The sequence below is a fragment of the Chelonoidis abingdonii genome, chromosome 5 (assembly GCF_003597395.2).
Source record: "Chelonoidis abingdonii isolate Lonesome George chromosome 5, CheloAbing_2.0, whole genome shotgun sequence".
Classification (NCBI taxonomy): domain Eukaryota; kingdom Metazoa; phylum Chordata; order Testudines; family Testudinidae; genus Chelonoidis; species Chelonoidis abingdonii.
The window spans coordinates 123,854,471-123,881,263 of NC_133773.1; the positions used below are offsets into that span (position 1 = coordinate 123,854,471).

The 26,793-nt window shown below is 41.5% G+C and overlaps 1 protein-coding gene across 1 annotated transcript; it reads left to right on the forward strand.

Annotated features, from left to right (window-relative positions):
• The first annotated feature begins 5,022 nt into the window (after positions 1-5,022).
• Positions 5,023-13,989, forward strand: GPR78 (G protein-coupled receptor 78). Its single transcript, XM_032767240.2, has 3 exons — positions 5,023-6,124; positions 6,632-6,745; positions 11,486-13,989. The coding sequence occupies exons 1-3, from the start codon at positions 5,457-5,459 to the stop codon at positions 11,721-11,723; spliced, it is 1,020 nt and encodes a 339-aa protein (XP_032623131.1). The 5' UTR covers positions 5,023-5,456; the 3' UTR covers positions 11,724-13,989.
• Positions 13,990-26,793: the final 12,804 nt, after the last annotated feature.

A 26,793-nucleotide genomic window follows, 5' to 3' on the forward strand; every position in this document is an offset into this window, starting at 1 on the left:
CAGTTTGTCTATGTTAAAAAATCTAGTAATTCATTATTTTTATATTTTGTCTCCGTAGAGCACATTAGTATAATATCTAAGCGTTTCCCAGGTAAATTCAGTCTGCATGGCAAGTTGCTTAGTGGACTTCATGAATTTTCTGTTCTTCTCCTTTCCCTATTAGAGAAGACTGTTTCTTAGAATATATGTATATGTTCTTCTGCTTCTCTTCTTCCTGTGGTGGGGTTTGGAAGAGGGACAGTACAGAAGTCATATACTGTTTACACAACATGAGGAATAGCTTTACACTGAGGCTATTCCCCAGATACTAAATCTGCTGTTTGTGGGGTGGAGTGCAAGGTAAAGGAATTGCATTAGACTGATGATAAGGCTTATGGATTTTCTATGCAGTTGCTGGTGTGTTAATTAGCATACCATTATCATTATGTATTGTATTGCTATTTATTTTATTATTTCATATTTCTATATAGCATTATAGGTATGCATATTGCTTTACCTAGCAAATAAGGACACATTGCTCGCCCCAAACAGCCTACAATCCAAATCAGTCACGATGAAACAGGACACTGGAATAGAGAAAGTAGTATACAGAACAAGGCCTTGCTGCTGCTTGGGTGGGATTGTGCAAATTAAGCTAGCAATACTAATGCTGTAGCACTAATTAAAGCCAGTGATTCAATGCCAACATGCCTTGTTATAATGGCAGTGATGAGGATTACATGATATTCACATCTGTCTATGGTAAGTGCACTGAGACCAGTACATCATTCTATATTTGAAAACCAGTCACATGGTTACTTTTGCTCACTCCTGATCTGGGCCATATTTAAACCAGTGACCTATAGGTTAAAGATACTGTTTTCACTAACAGTCTCCTGAGTCGTTCCATTCCATGATACAGTTCATTTAATTTAACTTTGCCAATGAAGGAAAGAAAGAAAAAGAATTTGTAAGGAAGTGAAAAGTTTCCTCTCCGTCCTCGTCCCTGCCTTTATGTGCACATAATTTGATGCAATTTGTCTGAGGTCTTCTGCCTGTTTCACTCTCCTTCATTAAAAATAGAAGCAAATTGAATGCATTCCTAGCTATTGCAAACGCACGGATTACAGCTACATTATGTTCAGCTGTGATCTATATTGGAATTCTGCATGACACATCTCTCCTGGTGTGAAACTCAAAGGGAATTTCAATCATCCCTTATTCCTTTCCAATTAATGCAGTCCATTAATACTAAATCGAATAAAATGTAGTCAATATTTAGAATGGACTAGTGTGAAGATTTAAGAATGTATGCATCCATTAAAAGAAAAAGAACAAAGTAATTATCTGATTTGTGTCTACTGGATGGTTTCTACTTTTAAGGAATACTTAATTATAAACAACTTGTTCTTATTTATGATTTGCATTACAGTATTCTCCACAGACCCCAGTGAAGACTGGGGCTCATTGTGCTCAGTGCTGAACAAACATACAGTAAGGGCCTGATCCTGCTAACACTTGTTTTACTTAACTCACATGAGTAGTTCTGTCAATTTTAAATGCGACTGTTTACATGGATAAATTGAAGCATGTGCTTAAGTCTTTGCAGTCTTAGGGCCTAATGACTTGTCTACACTTACCAGGGGACTGACACTGTGGCAATAGATGGACCTGGGGTCGATTTAGTGGGTCTAGTAAAGAACCACTAAATCAACCTCAGATCACTCTCCCGTCAACTCCAGTACTCCACCGGAACTAGAAGAGTAAGGGAAGTAGATGGGAGAGCATCTCCCATTGATGCAGCGTGGTGTAGACACTGCAGAAAGTCGACCTAAGCTATGTCAACTCCAGCTACTTTATTCACGTAGCTGGAGTTGTGTAAATTCAGTCGACTTACTCCCCATAGATAAGGCCTAAGAGACCATCCTTATCCCAAACAGCCTCCAGTCTCTTTCCAGTTATATTCATGTGAGTTAACAATTGGCATTGATAAAAATTGTTTAAGTATAATCTTCTGGGTTTAGTTTTGTGTTTGTGTCTGAGTATCTGTATGTAAGGAAGCTGTAACAAAACTAGGAAGCCCATTATAAAACTGCAATAAATACCTTTAGGAAATTATGTGAACAGATGTTTTCAGAGTAGGGGAAATTTTTGTAAAGTAGGGAAAATGAGCAACAGCCTCAGGCCTTTCAGAGGGGGTCACACAGAGAGGTGTGGGTTCAAAGAAGACAAACGCTGAAATATTGCAGGCTGGGTCAGGGAAAAGACATTCTGAATAGTGTATGGGTTAGTTTAGTGTGACCCTTGTATTACGTTACATGTGTGCATGAATCAGAAGTGAAGTGGAATGAATATTTTAGTGACTGGTGTGAATGGATTAATATAGATAGTCCAATATAAGGCGCTGATCCTGCAGAAATGTAGACACTTGCTTAACTTTACACACTGTGAGTAATCCCACAAAAGTCAAAGAGTGAAATCCTAGCTCACTGACAAAACTTGCATTGATCTCTATGGGGCCAGAATTTCACCCAAAGGGACTACTTGGGGTTCATAAAGTTAAGTACATGAATAAGTCTTTGCAAGGTGGAGACATATGTATTTAACAAGAACTTGGATTTCTTTGTTTTACTTCCTGCTACTGTTTCCATTTTTTCCAGCTTGTTTTAATTTATTCATCTCATCATCAGTAAATAGAAACAATCCATTCTTCCTCTGAAAAGCTTGTTTTAGAGCAGTGATATTCAGACTGAGGCTCAGGAACCACCAGGGGCTCTTTGCAGCACATGATATTAAACCACTGTGTGATTTAATTATTAACCAATCTAAGTCATTAACCAAAAAGGAAGCTTTTACTATGTTATTAACCAACTGTAGTTGATAAAGTAATAATACTTGGTTCAGTCCTTTTGCTGTGAGAATATTTTCCTGACATACTGTTTAAATATGAGAATATAGTACCATATTAAATGCAACAATGAATTCACACTACTGTGGTTCTTTTGGGTAATGTTGATCATTAATTTGGGTCCTGAACCACTGAGGTCTGAGTATCACTGCTTTAGACAAAAGGTTTTAGGGGGAAAGCTTCAAAAACTGTATAGACACATGATTATATATCTATAGCTGTCCTTCCAGCTTCTCAACTTCTCCATTTGGAACTGACAGAAAAGGGCTGCTCTTGAAGATGTTGTAGGAGAGTGTTATACATATAAATAGTTGACCTTGTCATAATTAAAAGCTAGAGCTGCTTCACTTCACACTACTAAACAGGAGGTCACTAACATCAGGTGTTAGACATTTACAAGCACTCTACCCTTCCAATATTATTAGATGGGATGTGGGTCATGGCTAACCCCAGTTAGATGGGAGTGGAGTCCTGGAGAGATGTTGGTGTGGAAAAAGGGATCATGATATGTAATAAATTGAGAATCACTGCTCTTTGTGGATACACAAGGCTCTTTAAATGATGGTTCTTTCCCTGCAGGCCCTCTACTAGCTATGGCTTTGAGTGGCTCCCTGAAGCTACAGATTTAGCAGCCCAATTCACAGCAGCAAAGGTGTTCATATTATCTCTCTTTCATAGAATTTTTTGAAACATTGATATGATTTTACAATTATATTGATAGATTTATTCACCATTTTGTGACTTGGGAAGTGACGCCTTACTAATGAGAGAAAACATTCATCCTACTTCAGTGTTGTTGTCCTCAGGTATAACACAGCACACATTTCCAGATAACACACTTCATGCTACCCTGCTCTGTGTTTTCATTAAAACATAAAACCTTACCATGGCAACCCTTTCAATTAGGACCTGTTCCAAACAAACCCCACAGAAATCAATGGAAAGATTCCTGTTGACTTCCATGGGCTTTAGATCAGGCCCTTAAAGAGCATTTTAAAAATAACATTATTCCTACTGTGGGAACATGTACTTTACAAGTCTACATTGTCTAATTGCATATGTATTGCACCATCTTAGGATCATAATGCTCATTTTTGGTGGCAAGCAAGCTCTCTCTCTTCTTTCTTCCTTTCAGCACTGGAGAGCAACTGAAAAATGTGACAGTGGTTAGACCTGGCAATTGTGACAGTGGTTAGACTTGGCAATTTATTTCTGTGCCACTGTTTTGATGAAACAAAATACATGCATTTCTTTCTTATGTAAGGACAAGGCTTGTGGTGTCTCTGTGTAATCAACCTTCTGTGAGGCATGTAGGGACAGTTTCTGTCCACATGTCACTTCTGCCAATAACCTCCAAACTTTCCCTAAAGTACTGTGGCTCCTCCTTAAGTGTGCCTTTTAAAATCTTGTTTGGCTCTCCCCTGTGACTATTAAATGAAAGAAAAAGAACGGAGTCGTCTAGCTATGGAAATATTTCCCCTATCGACTAACAGGTTGATTTGAAAGTGGTTTCAGAGAGACCTTAGGTGTCTCCTGAAAGTGCTATCACAGCCTTGGGCCTGTCACTTCTTTGGCCAACAGGGTCTACAGGTTTAACAGAAGGGTTAGTCCAGGAATAGCAGGGCTCAGGCTGTGCGGTACGTTAACACTCCCCGCTGCTGGATTTCTTTGCTCTGGTGATGATCCCTGGGAGATGTTCCCCGTCCCTGAATGCTGACTGCATCTGTGGGCTCTTTGAGGAGGTAGTAGGGGAAATGGTGCCAGAGAAGACATCACTCAAAACGAGCAAGGGAAACCTGCTATGGGACGTGAGGGCCAAGCTGCCTGCAGCCACATCCCCCCTCCCAAATAATAATAAATGAAATAACCCCCTCCCCCACACAGTCATCATAACTGCTATGGTACTGGCGCGCCTTGCCAAACAGCAGGCACCTTGCCGGTGATGAATGAGCATTATTAATCGCTAAAGGATTAATAACTAATTGGCAGCTGGCTGCACGGCTCCCCCCTCTGCCGCGCGCTAGCGGGAAGTTTGTCCTGCCCTCGCCTGCCTGCGGCTCTCCCAGCTGATCGGTGCCCAGCGAAGAGGGGAGGCAAAGCTGCTCCGCGCACCCTGGGTGAGGCTGTGGCTCGCCGCTCCCCGTCTGCGCATGAGTCACCCCGGGAGGCTGGGGAGGTTTGGCTATTTCAGGGGCTGAGCAGCGGAGTTGCCGAGCGGCCGAAGAGAAGCCGGAGGGACTCGCTAGGAGAGGAGCAGGTGCCTCCCCCCGGTGCCCGGGTCGGTCGGTCGGGCATTGGGAAGGGAGGAACTTCTGCGGGCGGTTTGAAGCGGGGAAGTCGGGCGCGACCTGGGGAAAAGGTGGGATCGTGTCAGGACCCTGGACAGCGCCGGCTGGCCGGTCGCCTGCGCTTTCCGGCAGCCTGAGCTTCAGATCCACCCAGAGCCTCCACCAACATGCCTGGGAATCCCTGGAAGTCCCCCCGAGAGGCACCTGCCATGTCCCCTTGCCGCTCCATCTCTGAAGTCTACCCTCTGCTCACCAAGGGGCGCATGGCTACCTGGTAAGAAATGGACTTGGCAGGAGTTCTCTTGGCTTTTATCCTGGTGCTGGTGCTCGTTATTTCTCTGTTGTCCAACCTGCTGGTGCTGCTATGCTTCATCTACAGTACCGAGCTCCGCAAGCAAGTCCCCGGGGTCTTCCTGGTCAACTTGTCCTTCTGCAACCTGCTCCTGACAGTCTTAAACATGCCCTTCACTTTGCTGGGGATCCTGAGAAACCAGCCGCCCGTCGGTGACTGCATCTGCAAAGCAGTGGGCTTCCTAGAAACTTTCCTGACCTCCAACACCATGCTGAGCATGGCAGCCCTCAGCATAGACAAGTGGATTGCCGTGGTGTTCCCCCTGAGTTACACCAGCAAGATGCGGTACAAAGACGCCCTGCTTCTGATGAGCTATTCCTGGATTCATTCCTTGACCTTCCCTTTGGTCTCCTTGTTTTTCTCTTGGGTAGATTATAGCAACGTGTATGCCTCTTGCACCTTGCACCTGGTAGAAGAGACAGAGAGGAGGAGGTTTACTGTGTTCACCATCGTGTTTCACGCCACCAGTTTCATGCTGTCCCTGGTGATACTGTGTTTCACTTACTTAAAGGTGTTCAAAGTGGCCAGGTTCCACTGTAAAAGGATAGACATTATTACAATGCAAACGCTGGTTTTGCTGGTAGATATCCATCCCAGGTAATGTGTGTGTGCGTGTGTGTGTGTTAATTCCGATATGTTCACAGTGTTTGAAATCACCCTCTCCCTTAAGGACCCAAAAGCCATGTCTTGCTTTCCTTTTGGCGTCTTCATTCATGTCCTACGGACATAATGGCCCCTTCTCGTGCAGCTTTTCTTTTCTAACTTCAAAGGCTGTTTAATTAATTCATCTGTTCATTTAGTGTTATAGGAAAGCTATGACAGGAGCCTGTGGCGATATATGCATAGGCAGCTTTGTTTTAAACGGAAAGCGAAGGTTCCCGGAAAAGCCAGGACACTGGATGGCTGAGTCCCTCATGGGTGTTTCTATCGCTAACAGTATCCAGAGGGTTGGTGGGTTCGGGGCTTTTGTTCGGCACGTTTGCATATCCTTCATTTGACAAGTTCCCGCACCTGGAACCGAGTCTCGGTGGCAGACTTTACTGTTGTCTCAAGAGTCTCCTCGCGTCTTGTCTTAACGCAGTGATTGTTATTTTCCCTTTTCAGCGTCAAACAGCGTTGTCTTAATGAGCAGAAAAGGAGGCGGCAGCGGGCTACTAAGAAAATCAGTATTTTTATAGGGTCTTTCGTGATCTGCTTTGCTCCTTACATTATCACCAGGTTAGTACTCCCTGCCTCTTCCGAAAGCCTTTGGGAGCAATATGCCATCAAGAATAAGCTACCCCAAGATTCCTGGGACAGCAAAAAGACATTGAGATGATAACAATAAACAAACAAACCTTAAAAGTCATTGGGGATACTGGATTGGAGGAAGGGTGATAGATTTGGGGAAATATAAACATAGGGAGCCAAATCATGCTAAACCAGATTAATTGGTAAACTGATAAAGTAATATGAGACCGTGCAGTTTTATAAGATCTTTTGGTTTGTTTTTTTACAACAAGGTATAGATGCCTCTTTCAGAAAGAGTGGGCTTTTAGGACTGAAACCAGGAGTTCATCACATCCCACTGGGGGTTTTTAGCAATCTGGCTTATCAGCAGCACCTCCATTACTTAGTCCAAAGATGGACTCAGGCACTGAAGGATAAAATAAACAGTAAAGCAGTGACAGTTTTTCCAGTCTATATATGTGTGTGTGTGTGTGTATGCTTTTTAGAGGCATATGACTAGATTCTCAACTGGTTGAAGCTCATTGACTTAAGTGGAGCCACAAAGATTTGCACCAGCTGATGATCTGGCCCATAGTTGCTGTGCCGGGAAATAGTATCGATGAAATAATCTAGGATTTAATCCTGTGCTCATGGAAGTCAGTGGCAAAACCCCCACTAACTTCAGTGGTGCAGGATAGTTTTCCAGGAAGTGTCAGCTCCTAAATACTAAAAAATATCCAGTTTAAATCAGAGGTTAGTTAAAATGTCAGCAGACTAGAACTTCAGCTGGTGTAAATCAGCAGAGTAGAAACCAATGGAGCTACAGTGATTTACACTACTGAGAATCCAGCCCATTATTTTTAACGTGGATTAAACTTAGTCATGATTTTCAAAAGTGACTTGTTTTTTGTGGGAGCCTGAATTTTTTGAGTGACCAATTTATGATACCTTGAAGGGACCTGATTTTCAGAAAGTGTTGAGCATCTGTCTTCTTAAAATCAGGCTCTTTGAAGACACATCAGGCTGGAGACCCAAACACTGAGGCACCGAAAACACTACTAACTTTTGAAAATCTTGAGTTTAGTACGCTGATTTTGCATAATTAGGGCCATATTCTATCATCTTCACTCATCCTGTTCCTACCACACTTGGCTTCAATGGGACAGCTGGACCAAAGAAAGCTTTGAAGGACGGACCATATAAATTGTTCTCAATTTTTCTAGCCTTAGCTTATGTATGTTTTAACTTTTGAGATGACATTTTTTATTATTTCACTTTTTTATTAGTTGAAAGGTTCTTGCTTGATTGGCTAGGCAGCTGCATTTCCCCTCTTCTGGAAGAATTGTCACAAATATTAACTTGACACCAGAAAGTTAAAAGGTTAATTGATTAATGTTCAGTACCTTATGAGTCATTTTCTGTTCGTTATTGTGACCATCAAGCTAAAACTCTATACCAGGCAAAGGATGGATTCTGCCGTCTTCATTCAGGCTGTATTATACCCTGTTCAGCAAATTCCGGCCTCCAGACACTTTTTAATTATGAAATATTTCCCATAAACAATTGAAACAGAAAGCCACTCCATTCCCCAGACAAGGTGTTATGTAAATGTCAGCTAATAATGCATTTTCTTAATGCACTAAGTGACACTGCATATGTCAGTAGCAAGAAAATTAAAATGCACTTATCGAGGGGTGAATTCTGTCCCTGCTCCCACGGCCTCAGAGGGTAGCAGAATGGAAAGGATTTGAGGAGGGCTACATAGGCATCTATGAGGGCTTCCTTGCAGGGTTAGACCAGGGAGAAGGTTGGGGTAGGGCTGGAATATTTGTTGCCATGTAGACCTTCCGTTCTTTCCCCGCTTGATGGGCTGTGTCGGGTCCACAGAGACCACACCAGCCTTTGAGTTAGAATAGTCTTCATGGATGCTCTGGATAGAGGATTCCCCAGCACATTGCCTGGCTACTCAGGCTATGCTCTGAGATCAGGATTTGCCCCTAACTTCAGAAATGTTAATGAGATTTTGGAAATCAACAATAAATTTTGTCTGTTGGGACTAAACCCAGTGGATGAAGTTCATCCTTGCTATAACAGCATTGCTATCATCACTTCCCTTTAGCTCACTGAGGTCAATGGGAGTTTTTCCATTTACTTTAGATTAGGATTGGGACCATAATCTATTATATAGTACACAGACATACTCAAGTATATCTATATATATATTTCTTCTGTTTGACATATTCATTTTGTACAGATCAAGCATAAATACCATATGTGGAGGTGATATCCAATACAGGATAAACTGAGGAACCACGTACCACGTGATAAATTGCAGATCCACATGATACACTTATTTATAATGCACTTTTTGACCTCCTTGCCTGCTTTATGTCGTTAATCCATCTCCCTGAGACTTGTTCTAACATTCCAAGCCCTGGAGAAGCTACAGATATCAGCTACTTTCTTTAAATGCACTTGGCAGAGAAGTGTTCTCCTCTCCCTACCCTATGCACACACACACAGCTGTGGAATTTGCTGCAGTATTTCACCTATCTGAGGCCCAGGATGGGCAAGATTCAGTCCTGAATGTGTGCCAGGTTTTATAGGCATATAACTTTAAAATCCAATATTCTCCAGCCCTGAAAAATGAGAGCTTTGTACTACAAGAAAAAGGAAATTCCAAGCTTCCTAAAGAGACCAAGACTTCATTCCTCGCTCTGGGAATGCCTGGGAGATGATACTTCAAAATCATTACATTTTAATGTATAGAAAAGCTAGATTAGGTCAATCTGAAAGGTATTTATGGTGTCTTCTGAGCTCTGTGCAGCCTGCCCCATGGTAATTAAGGCTTTGTGGGTGAATAGATATGAAAAATTATACAAATAATTTTGTAAAGAAACTTCTCCACTTTATTAAAAGAGTTTTTCAGTAGCAGATGTGACATAGGCAGAATACATGATGTTATAGTATGGTGTTCTGTATGCTGTTTATTGTCACTCATTTGAGATGACCTGCTTAACTCAGTTACAGTTTCACCACTCATGATTAAGGCTACATTTTAGTCACAGGTATTTTTAGTAAAAGTCATGGGCAGGTCATGGCCCTAAACAAAAATTCACCACCTGTGACCTATCCATGAATTGTACTATATACCACTGACTAAAACTTGGGAGGCCCAGAGGTACTGCGGGTGCTCTTGGGGGTGGCCTGGGGGCACTGTGGGTGCTCTGGGGGACAGGCCTGGGACCCCCGCTGCTGCTGAGGGGGAGGTGAGGGCCGGCAGCGTGGCCAAAGGTAGCTGCAGGGGGAAGTGCTGCAGGTGGAGGCAGTGCACAGAGCCATCAGGCCACACCTCCACCTAGGAGCCAAGGGAGGGACATGTTGCTGCTTCTGGGGAGCCCCTCACCCCTGAACCCTCTCTCCCTCCCGCACCCAAAGCCCAACCCTCTGCCTCAGCCCTGAGCCCCATCACACATCAAAACTCCTGCTGATGCTGTGTGTGTGTGTGTGGGGGGGGGTGCTGTGGCCTGAGACTGCCCCAGCAGCAGTCAGTGCAGTTGGCCCAGGGGCAGGCCGAGTTGCTCAGGTGGCCCCTGGGTCAGCCGCACCGGCTACTGCAGAAGTCACAGAGATCCCAGAAAATCACAGAATACGTGACTTCCATGACCTCCATGACCGACTCACTGCCTTACTCGTGATTAATGCACCCATCCCAAAGTCATGCTGACAAAGTCTTTATGCCTAAGATTCTAAACCTGTGGTTCAGTGACTAATGGTGATTCACAGAGCACATGGTGGTGGCGTAAAGACAGGTAGCTAGTCACATAGCAATGCCATCTCTTCCCTGTTTCCATCTGCTAAATAATATTAACAGACAGTTAAAAATGCATAGATACTTTCCTAATTTCACTTTTCCAAGTAAGCAATTGCTTGTTTTCACATGGATATCTTGTGATTGCAAAAGAGAGGGGAAGTAGTCTGAATGATCGAAAATGAGAGCAAATGTCCATGAGACAATGTGTATTATCTTGAGGTTCTTTATATCACACCAGTGCATCATGTATTCTCTTTTCATACACCTCTACCCCGATATAACGCTGTCCTCAGGATCAAAAAATCTTCCCACGTTATAGGTGAAACTGCGTTATATTGAACTTGCTTTGATCCACCAGAGTGAGCAGCCCTGCCCCCTCCCCGGGAATGCTGCTTTACCGCGTTATATCCGAATTCGTGTTATATCGGGTCGCGTTATATCAGGGTAGAGGTGTACATAACATTTCACAATATCATTACATAAGGATATATTAATATATAACTCCATATTCTATAGTATATCTTACACGTCTTGCTACAGCTTGCCTAGGGAGAGGGAAGCAGTCAGGAAGGCAAAACTTTGTCAGACAGCACAGAGATCTTGAATATATTGCCAGTTGCTAGGACAGCTCACCAAGTAGAATTAGGCAGAAGGTTTTGCAATAAGTTGCTACACTTCTTTGTATACAAGACATGGGAGTATGTGACCTCAGTGTTTAAATATATCATTAATACACTTTTTCCTCCTCATGGCTGTCTTTACTCAGGAAAATCTCCCATAAATTTACCTGTGTAATGACTGCAGGATCATCCCCTCGGGTGCTGCATAGTATAAAAATTAATTCTTAAGATGATATTATGCCTGAAAATGTGAGTTGAATGGTTTGCTAGTGTGGATGTAACATTCAGCTTTTCCTCTTTGTTAATGTTTAACAGGTTGATAGAACTTCTTCCTTTTGTTACCATAAACTACTACTGGGGGATTGTAAGCAAGTGCCTCACCTACAGTAAGGCTGCATCAGATCCATTTGTTTATTCTCTTTTACGTCAACAGTATAAGAAAGTCATGATCAACATTGTCAATAGGATACTTAAAAGGGACCTGTATCCTTCATCTGGCTACAACAGCTCTCTAGACACTGAAAATGATTATTGCTTACACAGAACATGCTAACATCCTGACAGTCATTACTCTTCAAGTTAGATCTGACTTTTGCCACCAGAATGATATAACCTGATCTATCACGTTGACTGGACAATGGTGAAGCATACCTTTTGGATACGAAAGCTGGATTCCTGCAGTGCATTTCATTGTGGGCTTTCAAAACAGGCTCTTCCATTGTCTGCATTTAGTACAGAATGTAGCTGCAGAGAGACTGTCAAGGATGGGCAGAGGTGATTCTGCCTAGCCACTGCTTTGCCTTCTGCACTGACTGCTTCTTGGCAAGTGGAGTAAGTTCAAGGTTTGGGTTTAACTTTTAAACCCTATAACATTCCAGATGTCTGGAATTTTACTGAGGATCTAGCATCCTACTCTCTTAAAGCAAAGATTATGGGACCATTGGAGCCTAGGGCATGAACAGATAGTTGGAGCACCATTTGTACAATATATTTGCATCTGCAATCCTGGATTTGTCTTAGTTTTAGAACATTTTAAAAGAGTATTTTAACTGATGGCTTGTTGTACTGATGCCTAGAATGGGTATTATGGATGAGCACTTTGAAAATGAGATTATTATTATTTATTATAAGGCAACATGTTTGTAACATAAACTTTAAAAGTGGTATGTGTATTCAGTATGCCAGTATTTTATCAAGCATAACCAAAGTTATCTTGTTACCATGTATCTGATTTACTAATATTTAGCACTTTTATGATACCACATAATTACAATAATCGCAGTGACAGCAACAAAGACATAATCAGAGTTTAGTTAACTAGCATCCTCCCTGATTGAACTAACCTCATTATCTCTAGCCTGCTTCTTGCTTGCATATATATACCTGCCCCTGGAAATTTCCACTACGTGCATCCGACAAAGTGGGTATTCACCCACGAAAGCTCATGCTCCAAAATGTCTGTTTGTCTATAAGGTGCCACATGACTCTTTGCTGCTCTTACAGATCCAGACTAACACGGCTACCCCTTTGATATTTAACTAGCATTGTAAATTATGTCACTGAGCCAGGTCCACTCAACACACCTTTTATTAGGAGGAAATCAGGTCAATTAGTTTGTAGAAGTGACACTATATTTAAGATATTTTTTGTTCAAGAGCTATTTGATAACATATACCAGGATAAAATAGAGTAATTATTTTTAAAGAAAATATAATGGGAAAAAATCTTTCATACATCAGGTAAATTTGGTGAAAAGCAGCAATATGGTATGAACTTTTGCCTATGATATACCTATTTAATTACTTTATTATTTATTACTTATTATTAATTATTATTATTATTATTCATCTAAAAAGTCTTTTGGAAAATACTGGAACAAATTATGAACAGTAGTCCATCCATTATATGCTATAATGGATACAAATGAGCAGTGTTCTGTGGAGCTCAATAAACTGATGCTTTGTAACCAAACAAAATCAATTTTAAAATGTATTTTTAAGAAGAAGAATACCTATAAGATAAAGTACAGAGGGTTTTTTGTTTTTTTTTTAGGCTAAAGTAGCATTAAAATTAGGGACAGACTATTGGCCTTGATCCTGCAAAAAGCTGAGAATTCTGATCTTGATTCAGCAAAGTACTTAAGCATGTGATTTACTTTAAGCACTTAGGTAAGTCATATTGAAGTCAATGAGACGATGCACATGATTAAAGTTAAGTATATGTTTAAGCACTTTGCAGGACCAGGGTCAAGCGTTCAGCAGTTTAAGGACTGAGCCCATTATCTTCAATCTGAGAGGATTAGAGGGCCTTATTAAAATCTTACTGAAGTCAGTGAAAAGACTCATACTGCATAACAAATACAGTTTCATCATGTTATCTTCTGCTTTCAAAAGCTGAGGTCTTTCTAATGCTCTGTTGCCACGCAAGTAAATTAGGCCTCCATGTTCTGCACCTATAGCTGGCTAGTGTTAAAGCTGAATGTGCTCTATCATGATTTTGCCTACTAAGTAAAATATTTGTACTCTCTCCAATTTTGTGTAAATACAATATTTCAGAAAAAATCTTTTATAGCAACTGCATCAGCAGTGTAACAATTAGACATCTCTCCTGGAGGAATGCTAATTTGTTTTAGAGTCAAGCATTTTTGTGCCAAAAAGTTTTGATGTGCTCTGACATCTGTCACTATGACATTGATCTGTAAACTTCAGTGAGTTTAATGATAACTGCAATGTTTAGCTGAGCTATAGTTTTTTAAAGAAAATGCTGCTCCCTTTGAGTATTACATTTCATACTTAGCTGAATGTACTGCAAAATGTGACCTCCAAAACAATATGGAAATGAATAAAAATATTATTTGTGTTTACATTTTCTAGTGTTAAATAAATATGAGAGGAGAAACATAAGATATTATGACAATATCTGAAGTCAGGACAGCACTCTTTTAAAAATCAAGAGCCAGAACCCGGTGAAGCCTGGTGCACCTCTTTTGAAGTCAAATGAACCATGCTGATTCATACCAGCTGAGGATAGAGTGTCAGGCATATATTCTGTAATATAAATTCAATGCGGCAAGAGGCTTAGTGCCCTCAGTTCCCGTGATCTTCAATTCCAGAAGTTACTAAGCACCTTTCAGGATGGAGCCTTAAGAGCAGATAATTCCGATGTATAAATTAGCACTTGATGTACCTTTGTGAATAATCATCATCACAGAATGATTACTGAATATGGAATTATCCCACCCTAGTCTGACTAACACAGAGAGATTTTTAACTTCACTTTGACAGACGTATGGAGCATTCTTCTGTTTCAGGCTGTCTATATGAAAACTATAGTGGAATCAGAATTCTTTCAGCATCATTTTAACCCACGTGTTACAGTGCATTTAGAAAGTGATCTTAAGTTCAGTGAGTGGAGGTTAAACTTAAGGTTGCTTGGAAAAAATAGCAGCTTTGAATCTTAATGTGTTAAAATTCTCCTTAGAAACGCAGTTCATCATTTTGTGAGATACTTAATACTCAAATAGACAAAGCCCTTGAAAAGATACTGTAGAGAAAAAAGCCTGTACTAGCAGGGAGTTGGGGATTAGATGACACAATGAGCATGATTTTTTTTCCCAAAAAAGTTACATATGCAGTTGTGCATACAGAAATGCCTGTACAGTTATGTGTACAATTTCATGGGCACAGCATGATTCAGGTATTTGTATCTGCGAGTGTCCTGGTGTGTTTGTAATTAATGTGTATAGCCAGTGTGTGTATCTTATCATGGTAACTACACGAGCAGGTTAGGTGCACAGTTGTGCATCTGATTTTTTGAAAGGCAGGTCTAAGTAAATCTCTCCACTCTATGGGTCGGATTCTGTTCTGTACATTGACAAAGCACAGGAGGCTGAGGCAAGGATTTAAACCACCTTTGTGGCTTCCCAATGTTGGCAAAATGGCAACGGACATAATTTATGCAGCCGAGGGGATGCTCTAAGTTACAGCAGCCTCTCCCCACTACCTACGGCAGCAACACAATCCAGAATAGCAATAGTGGAGAGCACTACGATTTGTCCCACTCCCATCTTTCCCAGTCCTCCTCCCACCATTGGTATTCCCCTTTTCTCCAGACATGCAGGGAGGTCAGCATGATAGCAGGTTCAGAGTGGGGGCTGAATAATTTCTGGTGACTTTTATGAGTATGCAATCAACTTCAATGGCTCTTAACCAGAAACGTGTTCATTCATTGTAAATAAAGTAGTTAGGATTTTTGGTGTGTATAAATGCGAACAAAAACACATTTGAACAGAGAGAACCATCAATCATTTTAGTACACTTCTGCCTTCTCCCTTTTAAGCAGGTGTAAAATGTTAGAAATGTAATTGATTACTGAAAAAGTCCTCATCCTAGATTTCAGTCCATTACCACTAATGGCCCCTGTTAGGTTGCTAGGAGTCCTATTGTGTATGTTAAAAACCCTCTGGGCGAAAATGTCATTTCTGCTATCCAGCCTAAACTTTTCTTTCTGCATCCTGTGTCCATTCCCCTTGTTGCCTGTTTTTTTGGGGTTAACATGGGCTACACTCTGAATCTTGCCCTTTTCACATCATGTGAACAGATTCTTATTCGAGCCTTTGTAGCATCATGTCAGGTGTTTGTAAACCTTAATTAGCTATGCAACTAAGCTTCCTTTCTCTTTCTAGGATAAATGTGTTCGATTCATGAAATCTTTACTAAGAAGACATTCCCCCCATACCCTAAATTAGCTTTGCTTCACTTATCTAGACACATTTTTCTAACATTCAAATGCCTTTTTTTTTAAGTATTAAGCTCAAGCTTTAACACTCCCACAATATTCCAAATGAGACCTGATGAGGCCTTATACATCAGCCTCATTAGTACCTGCACTTCACTTTATAATTCCCCTCTTTATACACCCAAACACCCTGTTTTCTTTCTTGCAGCAGGCACATGCTGCAGCTCATTTTCAGACTGTTTTGTTCAAACACAGTAAATAACTGTCCTGTGAATTACGCTGAGAATGCAGCAGCATGCTCGCTGATTGGCCAGGTATTTCAACAATAATACTGATTTTTTTTTACACCATTGACTTCACACATTAGACTTCTACTTAACCAGTAGAAAATGTTAATTGGCGCTACATGACCTTTGTGCAATGGAACTAGCCTACAACCCACCTTGCATTTGCACAGCTCAGATTGGAATTCAGCTTTGAATCTGTCCTGCAGGCTAAACAAACACTGCCTCTTTATTCAGACTGTTCCAAGCAAGTGAGGGGAAAAACAACTGATCAGAGAGATCACAAGGGCAAGATGAGCCCTAAATTTGGCCAAGGGATTGCTGAAGCACTGAAGGTATCCAGTGTGTTAACGCTGCTGTACAACTGGAAAAGGGAAAACTTAAAGGGGACCAGTAAAGCCATTTTTTTTTCTTGGCAATAACAGACATTCCAATCTATTTTCAATACATTTTGTTTGGGAGATAAGTCTTGACTGCTATATCTGATTATTCGAAGCACCAGGCTCTGATATAAAGCACTGAGCTGACCTCAGTCCAATGATACATGCTGGTCCCCTGCCTTCAGAGCTATGTAACAAGCTTGATGCAGGAGTCAGGGCTTGTCTAATTGATGCTTGTAAAACGTGTTAGAGTGGTGTGATTTGTAAAGCATGCTAATGTGTTAACTGCCCATGTAGATCAGGCTGGTACACTTTGAAAGGTACCTAGTTTGCATTAACATGTTCCTGTAAATGCAGGTAAATAGGATCTTGAATTGTGTTTATAGTTTGATTGTGATTTTTGTGATCTGCAAGGGAAAGTATAATCTATGATTTTGGATTATACTGCATTTCATTTTAAAATATAAAAACCATTACAGGAATACGTTTGATGCTCTGAAGAGGGCATTGGATTGGGCATTATGATACCTGGGCCTTATTTCTGGCTCCGTCACTGACACTGTATTTCCTTGACTTAGCTGCACTGTGCCTCAGTTTCCTCACCTATAAAATGGGCACAATATTGTTTACTCACCTTTATAAAGCATCTTGAGAGCCAGAGATGAAGATCACTTGAGTACATGGTATTATTAAATATAGCCAGAAAGCCTCTTCTTGCAACTTTTACACCCTGTGGAGCATCTGTCTAGCTGCACTGATAAAGATCCTTCCCCACACCCTGTTCACAAATAACTAAAAAGTAAGGGTCAAAATCTTGACCTGGCTTAAAAACTGGTAAAGCAATAGGAACCTGAGTTGGAGGGACTCATCCTATGTCATTCAAGTCAATAGGAGTTTTGTCACTGACTTAAAGAGGAGCAGGAGCAGATCCAAAGTGACTGGGGCCCAGATCCACAAAAGATGTGGCACCTAACTCTCATTTTAGGTGCCTAATTCCAAAACTTAAGTGCCACTGAGATTGTCAATGCCTGATCAGCTACTGCCTAACTATGGAAGTACTAAAGCCCTTTGCACCTAAGTTTCTGACATTAAAGTCCTTGAGATACCTACATTTCTGCCTCTGGGCACACACACTATTACCTCAGTCCTGAGGCTGGTGCTTATCTCACAGCTAAGCCCCAGAAGGATCCTCAAACTGGGTGGAATAGGCATTGCCTATCCTATCTATCCTGCAGGGGCCAATCTGGTAAGTGTACTCAGAGTACTCCTAACTCCACACAAAATGACACTGGCAAGGGAGGAGAAGTCTCTTGTAACCTTTAGTCCAGTGGTTTGGGAACTCACCTAGGATACAGGAGACCTGTGATCAACTCTCCCTTCTGCCTGATGCAGAGCAGGGATTTGTACTTGGGTTCCCCTATTCTCAGCTAAGTGCCCTGTGGAGGGGGTGTTGGAAATTACATTGGGGTGGAGGGACAACCTTTTGACATGCAGATATTTTGACTGTCCCCAGGAGGGAACAATTTGACCCTGACGGCTGGGCTGACACCACCCCTTGAGAGGTAGCATATGAGTCCGACACTGAGAGAGGGAGTTATTCAGCCAGGAGACTGCTCTCCGCAAAGGGACACTGGAGGGATCACTACTCCCTTGTGACCCAGCAGCAATATATAGCAGCATGGCCACTGCAGTCTTGGACATCACCTCGAGGCTCAGCCTCAGAGCAGCTCTGCAGCTATTCCCTGGGAGGCAATGAGGTGTCCTCCCCTCTCAGGATGTGAACCGTGCTCCAGAGGTATGCTGGGAAGCAGTGCTTTGGCTCCCCCGGTAGGACCTGACTGAAATCATCAGAAATCTGAAGGGCACAATGAAGCATTTAGATGAGTAAGTCTTCCTCTTTCTTCCCCTTTCCCTATGGAAAGAACAACAATGGATAACCCATGGAAACTAATGGCTGGGAAATTTAGAATAAGCAATGTGTATGGTCATCCTGTAGAAATTGTTGGCATGGTAGGTCATGGAGTTAAACAGTATGGCTAGATATTAAAAAGGGATGGATCATACTAAGATTACTAATGACAGTTATAGCTGTGCCCATGGTGGGCCTTTTCCTCAATCTTTAATTAGGAAAAGCTACTATCAAACTGAGTTGTATAGGGGGATTATTTGGAATATCTCATCTTTTTCCAAACACCATCAGTGAGGGCCAGATCCTCAAATGGTACAAACCGGTGTAGCTCCATTGATATAAATGACTTACATCTGCTGAGGATCAGACCCAAAATACTGGCCACTGCCAGAATCAGGAGGATTGACTTGACTGACCAGTGGGAGATGTACACATGTAACTAAGATGAAACTTTAGCCAAAGGTCAGTGCTGATACTGCAGATCCTATTTTCCTATGAAAAATATCCTGCTATTCAGTTTCATTTTCTTTTCACTCATTTTAATCCCCACTTGGGCCAGCCTTAACAATTCTTTACTTCCACGGTTTTGTACATACATCCAATACTTGTAAATGGTTCTTACATCTGCCCTTTATCATCATTTGGCCAAGGAAAACATATATTCTGAAGTTCATATACTACTTTCTGATGAGTGAGTCCTTCAAGCCCTTTCATAATTTTTGTTGCTCCTCTACAAATTCCTTTCAATTTGTTGACATTTCTGGTACTGAAATAAGGGAGTGATTCACAGTGGTGCTAATAAGTCTGAACTTTGTTTTCTAGGCTGAACCACATAACAGGAGCCATTGAGTCCACTGGATACCATTACAGCCAATATATTTTTTCTCTTTTCAGGTGCAGGACCTAATGAGCTTCCTGCTAATGCTCAGACCAGAATCACTGCATCTGGAGGTCATTGTACACATGATTTCTTTGGAGGGAAGAGGTGTTATATACAGGTTTGGCCCAATGCCTACTGAAGCCAATCAAAAAGCTCTCATTGATTAGGATAGGGAAGCCTACCTTTGTGATAGATGGCCCCCTACACCAATCATCAGAGAAGTATTCAGTATCCAGTCCCAAAGGACAGGTCATTTACCCCAGATCAATTGCACATTAGATCTCACACCAAAGACAATGCTTGTAGCTAATCCTATAATAAACGATCTAAAGATTTATTAACTAGGAGAAAGAAATGAGAATTATTTACAAGGTTAAAGCAGGTAAACATATACACACAAATGAGTTGCAGTTTTAAGTTTCAAAAGGTAATAGAAGCTTCTATAATAAGCAAGCTGTATGTATCCTTTACTGAGGCTAAGTACTGGGGAACTTTTACATGCTTAGTAATCTTTTCCCCTCAGAGTTCAAGAAGCATAAAAGATACAGTTTCTTTTTGTTATGGCCCTTTATTTCTTCCCCATTATGCTTCAAATTGCAAGTTCAGCTTTTGGGAGGAATTCAGTTGCATATGCCCTCTTCACAGGGGTGGAGCGGAGGGAGAAACAATCAACAAAGTCGTTTTGTCCTCTGATATTCCATAATGCTTTGTCTGGTGTTGATGGGCCTTCTTTTGTTAGACAGGATATAACACCTCCTGTGGCAAACTATCATTTCACACTTGTTAATGCTTCTTTCCTGATTGGTGCTTTGCAATTATAGAGCAAACACTTAAATATTACCTTATAACAGGGTTTCTCAAGCAGAGGTTGCCGCTTCTATAGGGAAAGCCCCTGGCGGGCTGGGCTGGTATGTTTACCTGCTGCATCCACAGGTCTGGCCGATCTCGGCTCCCACTGGCTGCGGATCACTGCTCCGGGCCAATGGGAGCTGCTGGAAGTGGCGTGGCCCAAGGGATGTACTGGCCGCCGCTTCCAGCAGCTCCCATTGGCCAGGAGCAGCAATCTGCGGCCAGTGGGAACCGTGATCGGCCGGATCTGAGGACAGAGCAGGTGAACACACCAGCCCAGCCCACCAGGAGCTTTCCCTACAAAAGCGGTGACCCTGTTTGAGAAACCCTGCCTTATAACATGGAATACAGATATTATAAGTGAGATTAATGCATGCAGCAACTTACAAGCATTCCATAAAGTCTAAGCACTAAGCTCTTTTTTAAATAATTCTAATCCTATTTTAACAGTACTAACACACAGGTGAGCCCGACTGGTTCCAGTTAGGTATTGATCAGTGTTCAGCTGAGAACTAAGGGCCTTGGCATAAGCTGGCACCAGGTTTGCCAATGTCACAGCACTATCCCCAGCTAGCCCTGGAGAATATTCTTGCATCTTTTGACTATAAAGCTTTCTGATCTGAGAAAGAGAGAGTAATTGAACTCAACTTCAAAATAGGACTGTTAAGTTCTTTCCTGGTACAGCTTATATTAATTTTTAATATTCCATCTATGATCAGGAGAAGAGAAAGACCTTTGTTTCTCAGCACAAATCTTTCAACATACTTATTTCCCCTTGTTTAGTTCTGTGGTACTCAGATGTATTCAAATTTTCAGTCACATTGTAAGGGAGATAGAGATTCGTCACTCATGGATCTCATCTCTCCTAACAACCCAGACTGGGTGCCCACAACTTCCCTTAACAATGTTCATGCAAGCCCTCAGGCATCTAAAAAGCAATGTAGTAACATTAAGGGGAGCACTCAGAAGTTCTGGGTTGAATTTCCAGCTCTGCCACTAGGGTGACCAGATGCCCTGATTTCATAGGGACAGTCCCGATTTTTGGGTCTTTTTTATATAGTCTCCTATTACTTCCCACCCTGTTCCATTTTTTCACATTTGCTGTCTGGTCACCTTATCTACCACAGACTTTTTATGTGACCTTGTGCAAATCACTCTCTCTCCCGCTGGACCTCAGTTCCCCATCAGTAAATAGCATTGATTCCTTTCCCCCATCCTTCAACTGTTTTTTTTTTTTCAATTAAATTGTAAGTTGCCCAGGGGAGGGACTGTTTCATGCTGTGGATACAATGCCTGGCAGAATAGGGCCCTGCCTTGAGCTGCAGCCTCTAAGAATTACTATAATGCACATAACGCATGTTGCTCAGCTGCCTGAAACCCAAACCAGTAAGGGGTTGTATCACTGCCTGCCATGCAACTATGGATCCCTTAAATGCTACGCTACTGTGTCTCACAGCCTGCACACCAACAGACAGTGAACACGCATGAAGCTCACACCCTGGCTTCCACCACCCAGTAACTTTTTGCAGCATGACTCCAACATCCTCCCAAACCCAGATTTTTCCAAAACTGTCCATGGTGTAGTGTCCAGCCTTTTCCTGCAACACTCACAGAAGTTACTAAGTTTGCTGCTCCTGGAAGGAGACAGCAAACTGCATCTCATTAATTTAAGTGAGGTTTGACTAACATCTCTTCTTTCAATCATAGAACTGTGTTGATTTACGTTAAAAGTAAAGCAAATGTATTAATCAAAAAAGGCATAGATTTAAGTGATACCACACATAAGGAATTAAGATCGAAAGTTACATATAGTAATAATAGTAAAAATACATTTCTAAGACTAAAGCTTAATTTAACCTGACAAGATTTCTCATGTAAACTCAGTTCCCAGAGACTTCAGCTTCCTTGGTTGGAGGCACCAATGTTCTGTGATTTCCAGGGCTCTGGCCTCTTTACTCTGTCAAGTGATGGATGCAAAAACATCTTTTTCTCTCTCCTTATATCCTCCCAAAGTCCACTGACCCTGCTCCAAGAGGCAGGAATAACTACTGGGGCAGTGCAGTCTCCACCCCCCATACAGATTGTTAAGTAGTCATCCTTCCTAATTGCTTTCCTGATCGCTTTGCTTACCTGGCATGTAAATGTGCTTTCTTTTGTCTTTGGTCACACTTTGCCTAATTTACATTGGAGACACATTCACGAAAATGGAACCACATTCCTTGGTCTGCAACAGGCATGGCTTAAGCACTGCTTGCCAAATATATTTTAAGAACATGTTTCCAGCACATCTATCAATTCCTCTGTGGGGTTACTGTACAGACATCATGCAAGAATATGAATGATCAGTGAGTTATTAGTTTTCCAGTGCCACCTGTCAGGGTTCCTTCTCCACTCTGAACTCTGGGGTACAGATGTGGTGACCTGCATGGAAGACCCCCCTAAGCTTATTTTTACCAACTTCGGTTAAAAACTTCCCCAAGGCACAAATTCTTTTCGAGTCGTAATATCGCTGCCACCACCAAGTGATTTAAACAAACATTTAGGGAGAGCTACTTGGAGCTCTACCTTCCCCCAAATATCCCCTCCAAGCCCCTACACCCCCATTCCTGGGGAGGCTTGATAATAATATCCTCACCAAGTGAAACAGGTGAAACCCTTGGATCTTAAGAACAATGGAAAATCAATCAGGTTTTCAAAAGAAGAATTTTAATAAAAGAAAAGGTAAAAGAATCACCTCTGTAAAATCAGGATGGTAAGTACTTTACAGAGTAACAAAAGACTCAAGAACACAGAGGATTTCCCCTCTAGGCAAAACCTTAAAGTTACAAAAACAGGGATAAACCTCCCTCTTAGCACAGGGAAAATTCATAAGCTAAAACAAAAGGTAATCTAATGCATTTCTTTTCTGCTATTACTTACTATTTCTGCAAGACTAGATGCTTAGTTCAGATATACTTAAGAAGACGTAATTTCCCTGCCTGGTTTCTTGGCTGGCTCCGAGGGACATAGAGCAACACCTTCCCCCAAGGATTTGAAAGTATCTTCTCCCCTTATTGGTCCTTTTGGTCAGGTGTCACCCAGGTTATCTGAGCTTTTTAACCCTTTACAGGTAAAAGAGGAATTAACCCTTTACAGGGTAAAGAGGGATTTTATGCTACCCTTAGCTGTATGTTTCTGACCCATCTTTTTGGTATATATTATGACACCAACGTGCCAACTGGCGTTGGGCTGCTTTTAAGGTCACACTGATGTCCTTCCATTTTGTATCTCTGCTGCTTATTTCATCTCTCTGGGCATAAGACTTTGTATGTATTAATACTTAATGTTTCTTCACTGTCATTTAAAGCCCATCCTGCATCACTTTGCAGCATGGTTCTATCCTCATGTGTTTGTTCCTCTTCCAGTCTTGGTGTCATCCATAAATTTGATTGCAGCTGAATTTTCACCATAGAGAATTTTTATCTGACAAAGAAAAGGACCTTTTAAGAGACTTCATTTCTTAGGCATCAGCCCAAAAAAGCAGACGAGTACAAGGGAACTGTGGCTGGCACCCACGGGGCTCTACAGTCGACTGACATATGCACCATTGAATCTTTCTAAGATGATAAGACAGTTTTCTGTTTTAATAGCATGTTTCAGCAGTATAGAGGAATCAGCTCTGTGGACCACCAGGAAGTGGGTTTGAGGACCTTATTTTGAGGGTCATTTATTTTATTAATCTGTGACCAGCTGGGCAGAGAATGCAAAATAAAATATAATTATCATGGTAGGTGTTTTTATTGAATTCAGATGAGATGGAGTACTTTTAAAGGTTTATTTTATTTTATTTTTTTTGGTAAATTCATTTTTTGCTATTACATTTATCCAGAAAGAGCCATTTTTTTGTGATCCTAGCATTAAATGTGCCTATCATTACTATTATTTTATTTTGGTTTCCTTTCTAATATATGAGAAAATTCAGGGGAAGAGAAATAGGGGAAAAAACTGTAAAAGAATTAAATGGTTAAAGTTATATTTTAAACTCACTGCAGAAAATCTAATTTTTAAATTGCTCTGAGGATTTCTGACAGAACAGTTATCCTTTTGCTATTAGTGAACTGATTCAAATATGGGCTCAGGTCGATAATGATAAAAATAATTACTAGTTGACAGAGATTCAGAGTCATAACTGAGATGAGTAGATGATTTTAGCCCATGATCCATTAGAGGTAAAAACTCTAAGGTGCAATTTAGGGAAAGCAAATTCTTCCACTCCTCTTTTTCTAATACCCTCCTATTTTAATCCATAAATTAAATTTCAGTTTCTTCCTCTGCTACAGATACTTGTATGCAGTAACTTCTAAGAATGAGACAGTGGCATGGTTCACAAAGGAGGATAAACAGAATGTTGAGATAAACGTTGCTCAAAGCCACATTTGCAGAAAAATTCCAACCTTGCTAAATATTGTGAAAATTATCATAAAAGGCAGAGATGTTTGGGGCGGAGGGGAACTGACCAAAACACCCACTGCCTCTCTCTTGGCAAGTGCAGGATTTTGCTCTAGTCATTTGGCTGGTCTAAATTCTAATATTTCCTGCATTTTTTTGGTGCCATAGAATAAAGAGGTCCAGATTCTGGTGTCCTTAATCATGTTAAATAATAAATAGAAATGGTAATTAAATGAGCAAGTCGTTCATGGGTTGTTAGCTACTTTTAACACAATTTAGCAACTGGAAGCAGAGAGGAGAGTCAGAGCCATGTGACTAGCCAGTCCTGCTCAGACCACCTGTAGTCCATAAACCACGATCAAGGAAACACTAGTCTAGACTGCTTGGCTTTGGCAGATTCTCCTCCCCTAATGTGCACAAGTGTGATTTTTTGAGCACAAGTGGCCTATACAGGTTTTGCAGACAGTCATAGAGGGGAAAATATTCTGGGCCTAATTCTTATAGAATCACAGAAATGGAGGGCTGGAAGAGACCTTAAGAGGTCATTGAATCCAGTCTCATATGCCGAGGCAGAATCAAGAAAATCTAAACCATCCCTGACAGGTGTTTCTTCAACTTGTTCTTAAAAACTTCCAGTCATGGGGATTCCACAACTTCCCTTGGAAGCCTATTCTAGTGCTTAACTACCCTTCTAGTTAGAAAGTGTTTCCGATATCTAACCTAAATCTCCCTTGCTGAGATTAAGCCCATTACTTCTTGTCCTACCCTCACTACGACATGGAGAACAATTGATCACAATTGTCTTTATAACCGTCCTTAACGTATTTGAAGATTGATATCAAGTTACTCTTCAGTCTTCTTTCCTCAAGACTAAATCTGCCCAGTCTTTTTAACCTGTCCTCATAGGTCAGGTTTTCTAAACCTTTTATCATTTTTGTTGCTCTCCTCTGGACTCTCTCCAGTTGCTCCACATCTTTCATAAAGTGTGGTGCCCAGAATGGGACACAGTACTCCAGCTGAATATTTATATTATGTCTTTCTGGCCATCTAAAGGGGCCTTAAAGTGGGAATAAATTAGAATTGAGGCCCCCTTGCACAGCCAGAGGAGTGTAAATAAGCCCCCCTTGCACAGCCAGAGGAGTGTGTTCGGGTAAATAAGAATCAAGCCCTTTCTGTGGCAGCAGTGTTGTGAAATATGGAGCAGCAAAGGAATCCTAATGTGATTTTCAGGTGGCCTTTAATGATGGTCACAGCCCATTGGCTCTGGTCAGAGGGAAAGGAATGGATTTGGCATAGGTGACATAGATCAGTAATAAGCATTAGTAACACTGTCTCCTGGCATGTTTACAATAACCTGCAAGTGGCTCTGCTCAAGTCAGCCCTTGCTGCGAGTTATTCTGCTGCATCCAACCAGAACCAATCCTTTATTTAATATTCTCTTGGTTACTGCTGAGAAATGCATTGGTAATGCAATTAACCTGAATCCAGAGCCAGATATCAATGAATTCCCCTGCATGGAAGGTTTAGCAGTAGCCAGAGGGGCGAATGGACACCATTGCTTTTAGTGCAAACACTTTTAGGTCTCAAACGTGCAAACACTTGTATGCATGTGCAATCCTTCTTCCAGGTGCAATTGGCAGCAACATGGCTGAGTTCAGTCGCCGGGTTTCCTCTTAACAATACAAAACAGAACTGGCTTGAGCTATCAGCTAATGATTGGGGAACAATTAACACCACCTCTGGGTGCGTCCACAAGGCAATACTTCCCCTCTCTCAAGCACTGAGTTTGTGTATAACAAAAGAACTTTTATTAGGAGGGAAAGGGAACTTGGCATTAATTTGGGAAAACACCACAACCACTTGCAAAAGCATGTTACTGTAAGCAAACTCAACACCAGCGGGTACTGGGCATTGTCCTTTGCCTCAGTCCAAAGAATAAATGCCCCTTTAAGACATCACTCCCCTCTCTCTTGCAACACCCCACTCACAGTTGGTGGTCCTTGGTTAGTGAAGACCCAGAGGTCAGGAGGAGAGCTCATGGGGGTTCACCTCTGTCTCCTGGAGCAGGGGTTGAGCAGGGGAATCAAGCCATGCCTCTGCTGCCTCTCTTTGCTGCCACTATTGGCTGCTGTCCCTCTGCAGCTGCTGGCTATTGC

Coding starts and splice junctions, on each gene's coding strand:
- GPR78 (XM_032767240.2), top strand. CDS start 5,457: ATGGACTTGGCAGGAGTTCTCTTGGCTTTTATCCTGGTGCTGGTGCTC. Junction 6,125..6,631: donor CTGGTAGATATCCATCCCAG/GTAATGTGTGTG, acceptor TTCCCTTTTCAG/CGTCAAACAGCGTTGTCTTA. Junction 6,746..11,485: donor GCTCCTTACATTATCACCAG/GTTAGTACTCCC, acceptor AATGTTTAACAG/GTTGATAGAACTTCTTCCTT.